General features: G+C 35.9%; 1 protein-coding gene across 2 annotated transcripts in view; it reads right to left on the bottom strand.

Annotated features, from left to right (window-relative positions):
* The window catches only part of KIF5B (kinesin family member 5B), a 42,024-nt gene that overhangs the window by 12,611 nt on the left and 10,184 nt on the right, over positions 1–19,229 (bottom strand). For both annotated transcript variants that reach the window (XM_072854589.1, XM_072854590.1), the window contains exons 3-24: positions 18,961–19,034; positions 18,395–18,499; positions 17,934–17,982; positions 17,550–17,605; positions 17,361–17,448; positions 15,745–15,869; positions 13,936–14,040; positions 13,357–13,502; positions 12,280–12,428; positions 10,730–10,923; positions 9,850–9,918; positions 8,511–8,717; positions 6,443–6,586; positions 5,620–5,808; positions 4,609–4,726; positions 4,200–4,261; positions 3,963–4,072; positions 3,678–3,779; positions 1,423–1,483; positions 1,203–1,274; positions 922–1,026; positions 177–393 (exon numbers count right to left, since the gene is read on the bottom strand). In XM_072854589.1, coding sequence (XP_072710690.1) covers positions 177–393; positions 922–1,026; positions 1,203–1,274; positions 1,423–1,483; positions 3,678–3,779; positions 3,963–4,072; positions 4,200–4,261; positions 4,609–4,726; positions 5,620–5,808; positions 6,443–6,586; positions 8,511–8,717; positions 9,850–9,918; positions 10,730–10,923; positions 12,280–12,428; positions 13,357–13,502; positions 13,936–14,040; positions 15,745–15,869; positions 17,361–17,448; positions 17,550–17,605; positions 17,934–17,982; positions 18,395–18,499; positions 18,961–19,034 — 2,547 coding nt within the window. The remainder of the gene's footprint in view (positions 1–176; positions 394–921; positions 1,027–1,202; positions 1,275–1,422; positions 1,484–3,677; positions 3,780–3,962; positions 4,073–4,199; positions 4,262–4,608; positions 4,727–5,619; positions 5,809–6,442; positions 6,587–8,510; positions 8,718–9,849; positions 9,919–10,729; positions 10,924–12,279; positions 12,429–13,356; positions 13,503–13,935; positions 14,041–15,744; positions 15,870–17,360; positions 17,449–17,549; positions 17,606–17,933; positions 17,983–18,394; positions 18,500–18,960; positions 19,035–19,229) is intronic.

A 19,229-nucleotide genomic window follows, 5' to 3' on the forward strand; every position in this document is an offset into this window, starting at 1 on the left:
CCATACACCACCAGCCACACACTTACAGTCTATTAAGCAAAACATAACTCATGGTAGAAAATACACCACGTTCACAGATACAGTTGCAACTAGGCTTGAAAGATGCATACATGCACAAAGATCAAAAAAATCAGGAGACAGATGAAGCTTTAGGGGGCAAGGGATTCTTTACTAACCAATTTGCGCAGAATGTCCTCTTCTAGCCATATTCTTGGATCTTACAGCTTCCTTTATACGATCTACTTCTTGCTGATACCGTTTGCGATCGCGAGAAGCGTTCTCTTTGGCTTCCTTCAGTGCAGACTCCAAAGCTTTAACTCTTTCAGCTGTAGCTCTAAGTCGCTTCTCCAGTTTAGGAAGTTCACAGCGAAGATCTGCATTATCACGTACCAGCTACAAAACCAGAATCGATTATTTTCTTGGTATCTCTCTTCAAGGGGAGAGCCAACCAAACACCCTCCCGCCCCTAAACAGGCAAAGCAGTAGGGCTACTATATTATCTTTGCGTAAGCTTTTAGGAAATCTAATAGTTCATCAGTAAGATTGTCACTTGAAAAACAGTTACTGTGGAAGAACATGCTACCCAACATAGGCACTTGAAGTCTACATTCTTTTTCAGTCAGAGAAAGACAGGCAAGCATCCCCCAGACTGATATACTAACTCTAAACACTAACTTGGATGTTCTTCAGTTTAAATGCAGCTACTTTGTTACATACCCACATGCACTTAAAATAGCTATTAATTTACTTTATAGGAAAACTTCAGTCTATTGTTTTATATCAAGAGACACACTCAAGATGTAGAAGTATTTAAATAAAAACACAGTTACTTTATGACCAATATGCATTCAGTCACTTCTATAATAATGCACCTTAAGTAGTTTGTTTTTAATTAAAACTTGAAATTAAGCCTCATTGTACCTGCTTGTGAACCTTTGTAAGCTGTTCAAGATTATTCTCAAGGAAGGAAATCTTTTGTTTTTGTGCAGCACTGCCTCCTGTATCATCCGAGTCAATCTCAGCACTCTGCAGTAACAAAGGCATGGGGAGGGAGAGAGGGAGCTGAGTACAAATCTGAACTTGCATATTAAGATCAAGCCAGAAAAATTACACCACATAAAGATCAATTCCTAACTTAGTTCTAAACTGAAATTTAAGTAGCATTCTCAGAAACACCAAGTTTCACTACAGCACCACGTTACCTTTTTCACTCTAGTAGCCAGATCTTGAACAAACAGTTTCCGAAGATTGTGAAGAGTCTGAAGTTCTTTTGCCTACAGTTAATGACAAGGAATTAAAAACTAAAAGAAAAAAAATTAAAAAAATAACTCGGGGGGGGGGTGGGGGGGGGGGGGGCGCGCAGGGGGAAGGCAGGCAGGCAAGTATTGACATGTGCTTTGGAACATATTCTGACTATCTTACCACAGTCTCTTCCAAACCCTTTAAATCTTGTCTCGCTTGTTCCCGTCTGTCCTGCATAACCCTAAAAGAGAATAAATTCATACTGAAACATCTGAGCAAAATTGGGAATTTTAATGTTTTAGGAGACTAGAGTGATAAACACTATATGGTACAAATGAAAAATGTTTTCAGTTGAAGTCCTCCATTAAGGATGTAACCAACAGATGACACCACTCTCAGAAATCCATATGGGGTGGGGTGGGAGCAGGGGAGTTGCAGGGAGGAAAAGAGGGAAGTACTTTTAATACTGAAGAAATACAAACAAGTACATTCAGAGGCATAAATTATAAGTTTCTAGAATAGAATCATAGAAATCGTTTGGGTTGGAAAAGACCTTTAAGAGCATCAAGTCCAGCCGTTAACCTAGCATTGCCAGAGTCCACCACTAAACCATGTCCCTAAAGAAAGACTCTCAGAGTCAGGTTCGGGATGAATACCTGGGGAGATCTTATCCTACAAATGTTCTTAGCTCTAGCCAGCTGAGACGACAAGTATCACATGACAGATTAAGGATTTTTTCTTTGTTTTGTCCTACCACCTCACCCCCAACACATTTGCCAAAGCTAGCATCATAAACAACAATCTCAGTTTACAGGAATATACTCTAATGATTATCACTTTACAGAGCTTCTGTCTTCCTATTTAACATGAAAGCATTTACTGCATTGCTAATGTTATCTCTCAGAATTATAAGGCAGTGCAATTACTAAGATGACAAGATACAGGAAAGGAATTTGGACTTTTCTTTTTATGACTCCACATTGGAATAGGAAGGCCAGGGACTGCATGAAAATGAAGCATTCCTATTAAGTAGCCAAAAAGTTTATTTTCCTCTTGAAATTTCTTCTCACTTGGCCAGTTCCACTACTAGTTCACAGCTAAACGACTAAACATTTGAGGTAATAAAATATTCTAAAGAACTTGTCAGCATCCTATCCATTTTCCAGACCTCACTGCAAAAGTAGTTCCAGGCATCTTACATAATTCTAAGTAAAAAAAAAAAAGCAAATAATCTGCTTTTTTTCTGGTCTGTCATTTGCCATGCACATTTAAGACACACAACGGAAAATAACTGGATTCAAAAAGGCTGGGGAAGGATACAGAATACCAAGCTAATTTTTAATGTTTCTTTGCAAGTCTTTTGAAGAGGAGAGTTTCTAATATAGCAACTGCCTTTAAGGGAGCAATGCTATACATAGTTCAGCCTGCAAATTGAAATAAGAAGCAATAATGTGGTTGGTATATCAAATCTTACAAGACAAGAAAATCTATTATAACTAATGTAACTTTTGTAATCACTGTGGTACATAAATAAATCAGAATAAGATGGATTCACAAGACTAGAGCACTTAAAATTTTAGCCAGTTAAACCAACATTGTATTTCACAGTAAGGCTAAAAGAGAAAAAGAAAAAGAAAAAAAGAAAAGTAAGTGTTGCTTACTGGTTACCAGTACAGACCAATCAGGTCCCTCTGATTATTTCAAATTCTATGATAAAAACTTGAAAGCCACTGTGTGTTTTTAAACATGGCTAAAAAGCATGCACTTTTGAAAAAGTTTTAAGTAAAATGTAGTTTTAACTTCTGTAAAGATAAATTCACATATGCCAGAAAGAGGTCACTACTGATACTCTAGAAACATTTCCAGGAGATTATGGTCAGCTTTCTAGAAGTTGAGAACTGTTTTTCAGCTTGACCCTTGGATACTTACCTGCAAGCAGAATTCAATTCAAATTTTTGCATTAACTTTTCAGTCTCTAATTCACTAATACACTGTATTCAGTTACTCAATTAAGTATGCAGCTGTTTAATCTCAAGAATAAGCCAGTTAGAACCACCTAACTAGTTAAATCACACAAGAATCAAAAAAAGAGTAAGGGAACACAAGAACCAAAAAAAGTAAGGGAACTGTTACACGCCTCTTCCTGTCTTAGAGTATGCAATAGTTAGCTGCAAATTGAAAAGTTAATTACTCCAACCTATAGCATATTAACAAAGAAAAAGTTATGGCCTTCCGATCTTTCATCATTTTACTTCCAATTTTAAATATTAAGGCAGTGCAAAGGTTTTTTAAAAGTTAAGTTCAAGGCGGCTCTGGAGCCTATCTCTTTAATAAGCATATCATACAGTGAGAGCCACTTCATCATATTAAGTAGCTAGTTTTTAAAAAGGTAAGTGTTCCCACATGCATTTGTTTTATGCGCAATTATCACTTACGTAAGTTCATGCAGTTTTCTACTTTTTTCCTGATCAGTTGCTTTCAACTTCTCATGCTCAACTCTAAGACGTTCCTGTTCAAGCATCATCTTCTGGTTTTGGCTGAACACAGAAAGTAAATATTACATCAAATGAACCTGTGAGACACGACGTTCAGTAAAGCAACACAAGTTAGAAAGACACTGCTTGAGGAAACCCTTGCCACTTCCCTCCCACCATACTGTGTTTCTGTACTCACACAGTCCAGAGACATTTGGCACTAACAAAATAATGACAATTACTTACTCTTGTAGTTCAGTGATAAGTTTCTCTTTTGCATCAACTTCATCTCTTAGGCTACTGATTTGTTTCTGGTGCGTCTCACGATGACTCTGAATTTGCTGTTCCACAGCTTGCTATTAGAAAAAAACAGCATGTATTATATGCTTTAAGAAGTTGCCATAATTCACTTTGTTTTAAAAAAACCAAACCCAACAAACAAAACAAAAAAACCCCAAAAACCCCACAATTAAATTAACTTACCTTGACTTCATTTGCAGTTTGAACCTTATTTAAGTGCTCTTTCTCCATCTCATGGACTTTTTCTAGTAGGAGTAGAGGAGAGAAAAGAAAACACATTCCAGCCAGGTAACTAGGCGATCACAGAGAAAACAGTGTTAATTCCCCCTTCCCTCCCCAACACCTTAAGCTTTGAAAAACATCCCCTCTCACCACAAAGATCAATTAAATCAGTAACATCTTTAATTTAAACCTATCCATAGCAGTTCTTTCAAGCAGTAAACTTGCTTTCCCATCAACTAATTCTACATGTTCAGTAGCAAAAAGCCATTCTATAGCTCTGCCTTTCAATCTAAATAGAGCAGAACAATTTCCTATTTATCACTATACACTGAAAATGGTGGTGGGTGGGGTGTAGAGAGGCAATTCCTACCCTGTGCTCGGAGTTGAACTAATTCTTCATTAAGGGAATCCACAGACTCTTCCAGTTGCCTTTTTTTCTGTTCCACATTCTGAAGATACTCAGTCAATGACTTGATCTTGGCTTCGTGCTTGTAGAATGGAAAGATTAATTTACTTTGGGAACTAGGTATCACGGAATTACATCCGCATAAACAATTTATACTTATTTTTAAACAAGTAACCTGATCTCCAAACAAAAATTGTGCCAACTAAACTCCAAGAAGAATATGACTACTCAAGTAGATCTGTAATGTAGCCTGTAAGACAATGTATTTATTCTGGATTGGAACGAAATACATTTTTGGCTGGGAGAAGAGATGTTTTGAATGTTAAATACTATCAGAGGCAAGAGTCCCACTGTATTTAGAAGACGGCACTGAAATATGAATCTCCTGATTTAAAAAAAGCTGACCATCTGTATGTAAAACAAAATATAGAAAAATTAAATTGCATATGTAGATCACAAATCTCAGAGTTTTAGAAGTCACATTACTGATATTTTCTAACAATCACATTAAAATGGCCTTCCTCACATTAGAAGTAAATTTAACCTGCTGTGCAAGCCTACTGTAATCTTACTGTGCTATTGCTACCTCTCCCACTTCCAGCTTGCTGCATTAGTGGACAGAGTGCTCACTAGCCACTGCTTCTGTAAGACGTGTATTTGTAAAGGATCCTGTGATGGAGAACATACGGACCCTAGCATTTAATACAAATGCTACAAAAGCATTGTTGGGCTACAGACATATTGCAGAAATTCTGACATTCTGTCACACAATTACTCAGAAGCATCCAAACCGAAGAGTATTGAGGATACAGCTGAGTCTTGTGGCTGTTTGATCACAATGTGATTGAGAAGGTGTCAAGAAGAAACTGCAACTTTTTTTAGATGTCAAGAAGAAATTGCAACTTTTTCCCCCCCCTCAGCAGGTTAATGAGTTAAAAAGAACATTTAAGTAGTACAGTGTAAAGAAACATTTACCTGTGAGATACGGAGCTGACAGGCAGCCAACTCCTTTTCGTTTTCTTCCATTTTCTTATTGCTTTCTGCTTGTGTGCCTTCTAACTGTTTGCAACGTTTCACCATTGTTTTTACTTCTGATTTCATTTTACTAATGTACAGTCTTGCAACTGTGAATTCCTCATCTATCATGCCAGTTCCCTCAGGCTGCTGAAAAGTGTGGAGTAACACATTTAGAAAGCTCAGATAATGAAACAGAATTAAAGATGAGCTGGAGCAACTTAGTGCCCAACACACATCCCCCGCCTCGACTGATAATCAGAGCATTTACACACCAAAATGTAACTATTAAGTTTTCTGACTGATTATTTAGAAGTTTGCACAAAGGTAATGAGCCTTGAAGAGGGAAATACAGTTCACTATAGATTTCTAACACTGCTTACATTCTTGTCCTACAGTGATCTTCTAGACTTATCTTTCATTTCAGTTCCTCGTTCCATTTTTGATAAGTAACATCTTGATTGCCACTGTAGGTCAGCATTAGATTTCCCAAGACAATGCTGTTGATTATGACCATTTCATATGGCAGTTTAACAGCATGAATTAAAACACTACTTCAGAAAAAAAAACCATACCTGTTCTTCCTTGTCTTGGCATAATCAAATTCTGTTTGGGACCTGGTAGGTCACAGCATACGCAAGGAATAAGCTTATGCCCAAATTATTAATATATATGAGGCTTCCTATGGTGGTTATTTTCACCGTACTAAGAAAACTGACCCCCACCTATCCACAACGTATGTGCATAATACATGGCGTTGAAAATTGCACTGACTAATTCTTACCTTGACATCATTATTTCCTACCGCAATTCCTATCTCTGCAAGATCTTTTAGTAAGGAAGCCATCATCTCCGTCGCTCGTTTCTTCTGATGGTTGGTCATTTCTTTAAGTTTCTGAAGCTCCGCATCTATACTGGCTAGAGTGACCTACGGTAAAAGAATTTACACTTTAATAAACAAAACACACTCTTGTTTTTAGAACTAGTTTCATACTATTTATTTAAATACAGCAACACATGGTTGCCTACTGAAATGTCCCATTTTTATGTCTAAAACCAGACTGGTATCAACCTATGTGAATACATCATATAGTAAAAATTTAGAAGTCCTAGAGTGATGGTATTTCTTCTGAAAGAAATGTAGAGTACTGGGGACAGAGGCCTTCAGCTTACAAAATACAATCTTACAACTCTGCAACAAAATTCACATCAACATTGTTAAACAGCAGAGTTATATATGGTTAAATATTGCAGAGGATTGCATTTATAGGAAAAAGATGCATGGACAACAAGTCAAACACTTTTCACCATATTTTGGTAAAGGAAAACTAATTTCATTTTTACCTGCAGAGCTCTTAACACTTTCCTACTTGCAAATCAAAAAATGGCACCCAATTCTCAGAGTTCATAAGTACTACACTTACTCTAGAGCAGTTTTTTCAGCTAGTTTGAGCTGCTGTGCTTGTAATGGCTGCAGCTCAGCAGCTTGCATACTCAGAAGTTGTCTGCTCTTTGTTCTCCAGTTCTGCCAGAAGTTTTACAGCAGGAAAGTTTCAGCCAGTGATGCCAAAGGATGGTTACTGCATGGGTTAGCTGTGACAGACTGAGAACACTGAAATGTCTTAATTTTACTACATCTCAGAACAGTTGTTGCTTTCTCATGGATTGAGTTATTCATGACACTCAATGGACATCAGTTATAATATCTAGAATCACTTGATTATCTATAAACTAATTAAAAACAACAACAAAGCAAACGAACAAAAACCCAAACCACACACTTCAGAATCATACACACATACAGCTAGCCTATTCCACCAAATTTTAAATACAGCTCATAATAGGAAGACCAGACATCATCTGACTTTCAGCCAACCTTAAAGTGATGTAAGTTACCAATAAGGATTACTCAGCCCAGAATACTTAGAAGTTTAAAGAGAGGTTTCATGATCTTGTGAACAACAATTTTGATGCCAGTGTTCTATCTAGTCAAATCTTACTAACTGAAAATTGAAAGCCACATTCACTAGAAGACCCAGACCCACTCAATTTTAATCTTCAAGAACAGAGAAGAATGAGACTTGCACCATCACATATTCTGTCTGCAATGCCAGCAAACAAGCTGATCCTTTCCAGTAGTTAGAATTTTAGGACAGTGGGTAGAGTATTAACTATTTAAAACTGATTGAAGTCTGCCAAATAATTGGCTACCAAAACTGTCAGTCAGTTCAGAAACTATGCAGATATGTGAGGAGGCATATGGTATTCATCCTGTGGGACTGATTCTGCATTCGTATTTTAGCCAGGGTGATCTTTTGGAATATGTCCTCAATGTTCAGGACTACTCCTTTCAGAAAGTAAAATCAACTGCCTATTTTTGAAGGCACCGAGATAAGTTATATTCTACATGACATAAATACAGCATGCAAATACACATTCCTTTCAAGAAAGGCTGTAGCATGCTCACTGCAATTTCAAGATTGGAAGGAGCAGATTCTTAAGTGAAGATTACCCCAACTGCACCAGAAAGACAAACAAAACTGAGTCACATCACCAGCACGTAATGAAAATGTTCAATTCTGATATCTAGGATTTCTCTGAATACTCTGCAGGTAGTAAAATGCCACAGGTACTAAAAAGATGAGAGCTATCAAGGTCAATATTCACTGTGCATTTTTCTGAAGCTTACTGGTTTTAGAAAATCATCCTTTGCTAAAATTAAAAAAGTTTTAGACTTAAGCTCCTGTTTTGCCTTGTGAAAAAACCTTTAAATGACTTCAAGCAAGAAATACAGGTAAGGCAAGGAAAGTTACATTGAAGACTGTCAGTAATTTCTTATCCCAATTTCATACCGATTTTTGATTGAGTTCATCACTAAGCAGTTCGTATTCCTTTGCCTTATCTTCTACTTCCTGAGACTTCTGATCATAATTGACAGCTAATTCTTCAAGGGCTTGTAGCACCTCTTTCACTTCCTCTTTAGAGGCATCATTTTCAGCCTGAAGGCGATTCAACTCTGCTTGCAGGTTGTCTTGGTCCCGTCTGGTCGATGCTAGAAGCTGCAACATTGATAGAGATTTATTTAAAATTACAACAACAAATAATCATCAAGAAAATTCCATGTATAAGTTGAATCTTATTAAAGCTTTTAGCTACTACAATAGCTTGTATCTACATTTTTAGTGTCTAGCATCATGCAATAAGGATGCCGAGGATAGGTACAGTGAGAGTGTAATGAACAATTAAAATTATAATCTATATCCATAGTTCTTTAGCTTTTGAAGTATTTTCAAAATGGAAGTGATTACAAATCAAGACACATAAGGACAGCAAATGGAAATCCACATGGAATATTGCAACTTCTCAAAAAAGCCACTGAACGCTACTCATGAGTCTGAAATTGTCAACGGGCTAGGGACTGAACTTCCAGCATTTTAACACTTTTAGCTGCTGAAGAATAACTAGACAAAGTGAACAGTTGCTAAAGAGGCAGATTTATTTATTTAAGTAAGATTAAACAGTAGCTCTAACTTCCTGAGTCCTCGAGCCATTTTTCTCTTGTAATGTACACAAAGATTTTTCTTTTTTTTTTTAATCTTTGCGCTATGTAGAATTATTTTCTCTAATATCTCAGCTAAATGAAATTAAGAATTTCAGTATTAGTAGGTATTTTCCCCATTTAATTAAGTTACATCACTGGCAACATGTGCATACAAATAATTTAAATATTCTAGCAAGTATGGTGCAAGTATTCTAGCAAGTACTTCCTTTTTTCATTACAGGCCATTACGTTTCCCTCCTCCCCCTTCTCTCTCTCTGCATAGCAACTGACCAAAAGTAAACCTTAAAACAGATTTCTTACAGTAAATCAAGGTATCTTCAGTTTTGACAAACTGCTAACTTTGCATGGGGAAAACAACTGCCGATGTCTTTGTATAAAATATTTCAATTCCTTCAATCTTCATGGATACTTAAGGTTCAAGTAAACTGATTTAAGTTTAGCCATTAGCACAGTGTAAGTGGGGGGAATGAATAGGCAGAGCATTTAGATAAGGAATAAGAGAACTATTGTACAGTAGTAAGCTGCCATTCTACTCCCTGGTCATAAACTGTGACCTATTCAGAACATCTCTGATAACTTTAAAGGAAGGACAAACAAAAATAGAATAAAGATGCAAGAGTGAAACTCACCTCTTCCTGATCCAACATTTGTGTTTTCAGTTTTTCTACTAGTTGGCTCTGCTGATTAATTTCTTCATCCTGCAGTGAAGTAAGACTGTGTTCAATAAACTGACAAATACCACTCAGGAAAAATAATCTAAGAGATAGTAGATGTTAGACATCTAACTTTTCCATATTCTGAGACAATTATACAACTGAAAGCAATAAAAGTAAAAAATAATCCTTTTGATTTCACTGGCTGATTCATAAAGCTCTTAACCTGGCATGTACGTGTAAAACACAATGCTTCAAAGACAAAACTCTTATACATGTGCTTTTGCAAGTCTTCTCCACGTTGTTCTAACTTCCAAGAAACAATTAAGATTTAATTAAAAGATTTTTTTCTCTCTCCAAATGTAGTACTACTGCTTAAATTTAAAATTATGCTTAAATAAAAAATGCATAACATGGAAGTGAAAAAATGGCTGTCTTCAAATTACTCATTTTCTTGCTTTCTCATTATTTTCCTTCTTCTGGTACAGTATTATTCCAAACAATCAGCTAGGAATGTTCTACACCCAGAAAGTAGAAATACCATTCAAGATTCTCATTAACTTTTTCTTCCTAACTTTCATTTTTATCTTGTTTTCTATGTACTGATACTTTCATTTTCAGGACATTTTTTAGTAGTTTCAGCAAAGGAGGGAGAGCAACTAAGAAAGGATGCTCAATTAGCACCAGATAAGGCAATTTTGATTTCTCTTAATCAGAGCTCCAGAATTAGAGTAGGCACTCCCAGCAAGTATTTAAGCAAGCTGTACTAACAAATGAAGACTGGCAAATTAAGTTTTACATAATATAGTTCAAGATACATTTCCAAGAGGTCTTACATTTAATAAGAATGATATACCTTGTCATCCAGTTGTTTGTAGAGTTTGGCAATCTCTTCCTCACATTTTCTTCTCTCAGCATCAGTGAAGTTGCCAGTTACTCCAATTGTGGTAGCCGGTTTATCATTAATAACAGTAATATCCTTGTCCACTGCAAAAGCTTCTAAGTTGGCCTTCTCCTTGTCAAACTGTTCATCAACTGGTACAGTCTCCCCTTAAAGAAAATAATATACTTAGTTTTAGTACAGTCAGCCATGATGTACCTTGCACAAACTTAGCCTTGAGAAGTATTATATACTCCCTACTAACAGTACTGCTCCACAGTTAATAAGCAATCAAGTTCACATGATTACATGGTAAAAAAAATTACCACTCGATCACCCAAACTATCTCCTGCTTACCACAGAACATTATATTTCACCCAGTTACTCTGATATGAGCTCCAAATCTCACATCAAACTGTATCTTCTAGAAAGGCACCTAACTTGCCCTGAAGACAGAAAATCCCTTCTTTCCCCTTGGCAGTCTGTTTTGCTAGGTAGCCATATTTACTTTTAAAATTGCTTTGCTTCTAATTTAAAATATTTGTTCAGTTACACTTTTATCCTTTTATGTTCATTAAGCCCTTTCTGATGAGAACACTTTACTAACTTTGCACAGAAAAATACCACACATGCTAATCAACGCACTTCTCTGATAAACTAAACTAAATTCCTTAGCACCTTATTACAAAACATTTTATGCAGTCCCTGGATGGTATGGGCTCTTTCCAACACTCCAATATCTTGTGTCAATATTCTGGAAGAACTATACTTAACACTTCAGGTGTGGCCTCATACCATCTCTATAAAACATTTAAAAAAAAAAGTTACATCCCACTAAACTTACTTAAGTGAGCTTACTTAGTTTTTCTCAGATTTACACCAGGATGTGGTGCAGTTATCTACAAGATTGCAGAATCATCTTCTGTAGGTGCTGAACTCCAGAATACATCTGTAAGTATGACCTATGTTCCTCCTTTCCTGAATTTAAGGCTTCATATTTAACTTGCATTTTGCCAGACACTTCAACAGGTAAGAAGTCAATTATTCATGAAGAAAAGACAGGCACACATTCTGTACTGTCAGCAATTTTGGGTTTTGTGTCCTTTTTTCGCCTATTAACATGCTTGAGTTTTAAACAAATATAAGATCTTGTGATATTGATGTGAATTAGAAAACCAAGTCACAGGAAATTTTACTCAGTTTCTGCATTTACAATTAATATCATTTTTTCTCCCCCAGAATAAAATTTTTAGAATGTATGTAATAGTTCTGTAGTAAACTGAGTGTTGAAGAACCTAATACCAATATACTTCCAGACATTTTTGCCATTATGTGATTATCAGAAGTTGTTCCAGTTGCAATATAGTGAAAAATATTAAGTCCCCATGTGAACTTATTATCCTAGCTTTAATATTCCTGCTACTCTCTTGCATAGTGTTCTTAGTTATTTTTGGTATCCTGAATACTAATTCAGTGTCTATTGTCTTGCCTAAAGTTTGCAGAACAAAAATATAATTGCTTCTCACCATTCCGCCATCTGTTGAGTTCATTTTCTAGCCACTGTATGGTGTTACGCAGAGTCTTGTTTTTCTCTTTTTCCTTCTCATACTTTTTCTTCCATTGTTCTGCAGTGAGCTCCACGTTGACGCAGACTGTGTTCTTAATGGTCTTTGCTCTACATAGAAAGAGCAAAAAGCTCTGAAACTTTTTTTTAAGACAAGAATTAAAGGCTTTTAAATAACATTGCTACATATCACTGGTGAAAGTGTAAACAATTCCAACCTCTTCCAAAAACTTATTTCTACTCCCTGCCAACTTACTATTCTTTCAATTGGATTGATACAACTGTTAATGGACAGAGCAATACAATAAACTTTGGGAAGGCTGAAAAATATCAAGCTGGTTCAGTTGGAAAAATTCAGCTGCATATTTTCACCTGAAAAAATTTGAGTCAGGACAGTGCACAGCTTTGAACAAAGGGCAGCATTCATCACACCCAGCAAACATTTCTCCAGTGGAGAGCATAATACTTTGAGGGTGTAAATCATCAAGCTTATTTAAGAAACAGCCCATTTCAACCTAAAAATCCAGTTGTTGGATCTCTGTTAACCAAAAAGGTGTACAAGCTATAAAGTTCAAATTGATTGTCTACATTCAGTCAGGTGAATCTCATCTGAACGCATTAGCTTTGGAAATGAAACTACAGGCACTAATAATATATCTTCATGAAGTTAACATGTAGTTTTTACTTTAGTGCCGTACCTCAGTTACCTCAGTAATTCTTCTATATAGTCTCCTACTACCAAATAAATACCCCACCCCCCACAAAGATGAAAACAGGAAAAAAGTTTAATGGTAGTTAGAAATTCTCCCCCCCCAACTCCTATAAGCATCTTTCTGCAAAATCTTATTGGGACTGATTACTACCAAAAGGCACATGATTTCCTACTAAGTTATGTGATACTTATCTAGCCTTCAGTTACTACAGCTGAGTTACTACATTCTAATTAGTTTGGTTCAGGAATCTTAATGGAGTAACTTACTTCTCACTCTGCATTTATTCCCAAGCATAGTAAGAACAAAATATTAAGTCACTTACTCACCTTTGGCCAAACAGAAGAGTAGATTTAGTTTCAGATTCATTGTATGAAGACGGAGAACAGCAAATAACAATAGTGGTTCTGCAATTACCCCCTAGTGAATCTTGAAGGATTCTGGTCATTTTGCTATCACGATATGGAACATAAGTCTACCAAGAAAATTGTTCAACAAATCAGTCACAGTTTTTCAGACACATTATTTAATTTGTTGAAATAAGAGCTATGCTTTTTCTAGGTATAATTCATTAGAAAGATGTTAAATTCTAGTTTAATTCATAAAACATGAGACTGAACATGCATGGGATGACATAAAATTGTACTTCTATGCTTGGTAACTTCTAGAGTACAAGAAAACTGTCAGTATGATGCTTAGGTCCCTCAACATCAAATGTAACTTTATTAATCATCAGTGTCAATACAGTACAAGAGTGACGGCCATTTGCAATGCATTGATGCAACTGCATTAGCTTAAAAAGACTCCATGCATATCACTGAGATCAGTAAAGAATTTCTGCATAATATCATTTTCAGAGATGCAAGCTTTTAACCTTGAAGTACAAAAATACAAAAGAGAACACTTACACTGCTTTCAGCCAAAGCCGAGATGACGTTTCCAAGAGCAGACAAAGACTTGTTGATGTTCTTAGCCTCATCCAGCACAGCACCTTCTGCTCCAGTTTTACTAACCTATACAATATTTCAGTAAATTATTAAATGCATCTTCAAAAAACACCTTCCACATTTAATATAAAACTTGAGTAACCTTCCTGCTGTTAAGTCAGTCTCCCTGACTTGGAGGTACTCATAAACAAGTTGGATTAGAATAAGCAAACTCCTCCTCAGACTCCTTCCCTGATTCACCATCAATTTTTCATTCAAAACTCAGTGTTTGAAGATGTTTCCAATTTTTTTAAACTGAAGTGCATATTTTCCCTGCAAAGTATGCCTTTTCATAAAAGATAAATGTATAGTTAAAAACTTCTATCAAATAAACAACTTCAAAAGTTGTTTGAAGTTTGTAAAAAAAGTTTGAATTCCTTAAAGTAAAAGCAAATAAGTGTTATGAATACTTTACAATATCACACCAAGAGTTAGAACTTTGTCTTAATAAGAAAGTCTAGATACGTTTGCCCAGAGGTCATCCTTAAAACAAAACAGAAAAACAACAATAAAAACAAACAAGCAACCAAAACCCAAAGAAAATCCTACAACAACAAAAAAAACCAACAATCAAACCCCAAAAAAAACACACACTACCACTCTCCCCCCACCACACCCCCCTGCAAAATACAGCGGAGAGTCTATATTAGCAAGAATCTGTGAGAACAGTTTTTAGAGGCTGAATCTGACCTACATGAGTGCTCTAGGAACTTAAGCAGGTATCAGCAGAAATGTGAAAAAAATTCTACCCTGACACCATTCTATTTACCTTAGCTCTTCTGCCTCAAGGGCTGAATTTGACTTAATAGTTCTATAGCCCTCCCCTTACTTTTCTTCTCACCAAGCTGTGGTCATGACTACAACTAAACCCAACCCTTTAAACTCACCCAAGACAAGGCATCAAAAAACCTCATGTATTTCAAAAAGACTGGGAGAAGTGCAAAAGCAAAATTAGAAATAAACAGTGAAAAGAACAAAACTACAGAGAAAGGAGACCTGCAACCCAGCCTTTTTCTTTAACTTTGTTCTCACTTCAATGCTTCATTTCATTCTCATTTAAAAAAAAGAAAAAAGACCACTACTAAGAAACACATTTCAGAATAAACACAGGATCAGAGAAAACAATAAGGCCATAGAACAATGACAGGAGGAAAGACAACAGCAAGCAGAAAGGACTGAAAAAGATGTGGATTACCCCAGAAGCAAAGATGAAAAGAACATAAATCCAGCTCTTAAAAGGCTAAATTACAGTCTTTAAGTGATACAGAATAAGCTAAATGGTACATATTTCCTTCCCTGCTTTAAACCACTGGCACAGGAAAGCAAGCTGTCATTTTAAACAATGTTAATCAGAATTTCAAATTAAGAAAATTGGTACCACTAAATAAGAAAATTCAGGTATTTCACATCCATAAAACTCTTTTTATTCCAGTACCTGGCTACCCAACACACCTGTACATTCTTCTGCTCTCACAGATACCGAGACTAAACTCTAACCTATTTCCCCACCCTATTCCATATTTACAAACCCTTACTGCAGAAATGCAGATCAGCTTAAAGAGGTAGTATCTCATAGCCAACCCAGACTAGGATTCAGAAACCACATTTCAAAGTCCAAATTAAAACACTTCAGAGATGACAACTGAACAATTGGTATTACATTAATGTAACATATTTGATTGTAAAGAATAACTGGAGTTTTTCAGAGCAGAAAAAGAAATTTAGAATTACCTTTTCACTACCTGCCAAGTCCACAAGGTAAAGTTTTCCACTTAGTTTCTGTTCTGTTTGAGTATTCTCTTGTTTTACATTAATGAGAAAAATACTATGACTTCGGGAGCTGTGTTCATTCATATCTATAATCCAAAATATATAAATTGTCAAAAATAGTTGTACAACCATACTAACTTAACAAAACTGTATCTTCCCACAGTGAAGCAACAGATCTAGAGCTAATGAAACTGTACAGAGTAATCTCTCAATGACAATAAAACTAGAGGCAGCAAAACCAATGGTATCGTCTAATCAAGTAACAAAGATCCAGTCTCCCTTGGGCTTCTATTAATACCACATAAGCTCACTGATAAGATTTGCTAGCCTGTCAACTATGGATTTCACATGTTTAATTTACTTTATTAGAACAGAAAGCACATTTACATTCTGATATACAGAACATTCTTTTTTTCTGTAGATTTACAATGTATCACATTTTATCCTTTTGTGAAAATTTGAACTAGATGGCCATAACCTTTCACCCCTTTCTGGTTTAAATACCTCCTGCTCCCTCTGCTGTGAAACATGCAAGGTAAACAAGACTTACTGAGTTTAAAGTATGATTTTAATTCATTGACAAAATTTAAGCTGACTGCAACCTGGATGAGAAAGTCTGCCTATTTCTTCTTCCCTTTAACCATAAATCCCTCACAGGCCTAAAAGGGCCAGCTTATTGATGCCACAGAAGCAGCTCAAGATAGAATAATATCCTTCTACCCAAATTTCTGCTATTCCTCCATTACTTAGTCTGGTCCCCACTTCAGAACCTTACTACCTAGGAGCAATGAAGTGGACGTGCAGGACTGAGTCACTCCTTAAAAGGAACATCAGCATTTTTATTTTTGATCCTTAACCAAAGAATGTAAAAGAAAAATCTTTTATTTTCTTAATGACTGTATATTCTTTCTTTTCCTGAATAAAGAACTAGACACAGGAAGATTGTGAAACTCACCCTCAAACTGTCTCTCAGATTTCTGACATTCACTTCAGTTGCTAAGAACTGAAGTATTATTTTGCATGCACCCCATCTTTCCTTGTCTTTTGATTTTTTTTAACCCTCTGTCACTTCCTAATCCTGCTTCTTGTGGGAATTCGGAAACCTATGGCACGGCTCCTTGCAACTCAGTTGCATGCCACAGGCCAAAAAGTTTGGAACATAGGGATGCTCCTTAAATCTGGAGCACGTCTGAATATATATTCTGACCAGCTTTTCTTAGAATATGCAACAGAATGGCCAAACTGTAGACTAGCCACAGTGCCTTACTTATAGATTCATAGGTTAATTGAAACAAACAGGGATTTTGTGCGATTCGTAATGCAGGACTACACCTGTTTCTCCAATGATTCAGAGCTCCTCACTGATCACTTACTCTCTCCTTTCAATCCAAGTCTAAGTAACATATAACAAGAAATGAATTTAAATACTTGTTTCTGAAAGACATGCTGAAACTGCTTATGCTACACCCTTTCAAAAACCTGAATTATTTAGCTCACTACTTTTGTCTTCCCTACTTTTTAAGGCATACCAGAAGCAAATTGATAAAGCACTAAAGGGAGACAAAGATAATACTTACTTGTAACTGCTACATGTCGGTTTGATTTTCCTTCATCTATAGTATCCATAACTTCTTCTGGACTACATACAAAACGCTCTGTGCAACCCTTAAAAAAAAAAGGGCAAAAAAACACCACACCAACAAGCCAGAAGTAAATGGCATACATTAGAGGAGTGAAAGATGAAAACGTATCAGACTGATGCTCACCTTTACATACGGAACTCTATTTTTGTCCTCATGAACAGAAAGATTGGTCTTTGAAACTGGAAGAGAAAAAGTTCTAAAGCTAAGGTATTATGATTTCTTTGCAAAACGAATGAGCTGTGTACAACGCATGTCCAAGTCATAGATGTTATATCTCAGCAACACTTTATAAAAAAAACTTAATACACATGAAATGACCACTACTGCAGCTTTAGTATTATTTATATAGATTAGCTCCATGCTTTCTTATTTTGATATACCCTTATCATTTATAGGTTATTAGCATACTGCATACCTATCTTAGTATCATGAGAAAGTTATGGGGTTTTTTTATATCTCTCTCCAGAACAATTTATTTTCTATGTTCAATATAAATAAAAGGCTTACCATCCAAGAGGTCCCTTATTTTATCCAAATATATTTCAAAATATGACACCTAGAAGTGGGAAGGAGAATAAAGATACAGCATCAGAAAGTAAAAATGCTTTGCTTTTTGATCAGAAGGATCCAGCATGATTATTCTGACCTCCCACATAATACCACATCTAGCTCAAGTCCTTAAGGCTGAACTAAAATACACCTTTAAGAAGAAACTATTTTGATCAAAAGCTTCAAGCACCATCAGCACTGCCATAGGTTATCAGGGTAGCTACCATCAATGTTTAATGGAAACAAGATTAAAGTGTTAATGTAATTCTTCTTTAAGAAGAGTCAGTTACTTCAGAAATAACTCACGTTTAGATTTTCCAAGTTACAGGCATTTGAAACAGATACAGAACATCCATTTAACCATAGACTACTTCCAGTTTTAATGTAGATTGAACAAGCAACAATGAAGAAAAGTTTACCTTAATATGAAACTCAAGATTCTCATCCATAGAGTAAATATAATTAAAAATATCTTGCACTATTCTTGGAATAATACCCATTCCATCCGGGTCGTGAAGCTTCCCCTTATTAGAAAGAGATACAATTAAATTAAACATTCATACTGAATCCAACATCACTAACCGTATCCAAATGTAAAACAACAGTTAACAGACAAAGTAGTTTTAAAATTCTGACAGGTATGATGCATTTATTTTATCTCTGAAGGAAAGCCTTGACCGTCCTTTTAGGCCCAGCATTTGCCAGGAGTGAAAAGGACAATCTCAGAAATCTCCCAAACTACTAGAAGTACAAATGTACTATGAATATTATTCTTGTGTTTCTCATCCTGCTACTGAGGGCTTAAAAAACACAATAATTGCCATTCTCAGTCCTAAAAAAACCATTTTGGGTATCAAAATGTTGCAATGGAAATAAAATTGCAAGATGAAAACAAGCAGACATCTTATTTCCAGAAAGATAAGACTACTGTGATGAAGAGAGATGAAAGTGACATTAAGAGGAAAATTATTTTAAGATTTCTTACTTCCATAGTGTGTGTCTTTCCAGACGATGTTTGCCCATAAGCAAATATTGTACCATTGTATCCCTCAAGTACATCTAAAGGGAAAGAGTATTTTCATTAGGGTTCATTTCCTTCTTCCAAAGGAAAGTCAAATGAAATAGAATGCAAGCAGGCAGTTCCTAAAATGTTCAGCAAGTTAAATCATTCAGTGTTTGGGAACTCTGTGCTAGAGTTGGGGGGAGGGAGGGTGTTCCTCCCTACCCCTTTTAATGCATTAAGTCATCATTGAC

This window comes from Ciconia boyciana, chromosome 2 (genome assembly GCF_034638445.1).
Source record: "Ciconia boyciana chromosome 2, ASM3463844v1, whole genome shotgun sequence".
Taxonomy (NCBI): Eukaryota; Metazoa; Chordata; class Aves; order Ciconiiformes; family Ciconiidae; genus Ciconia; species Ciconia boyciana.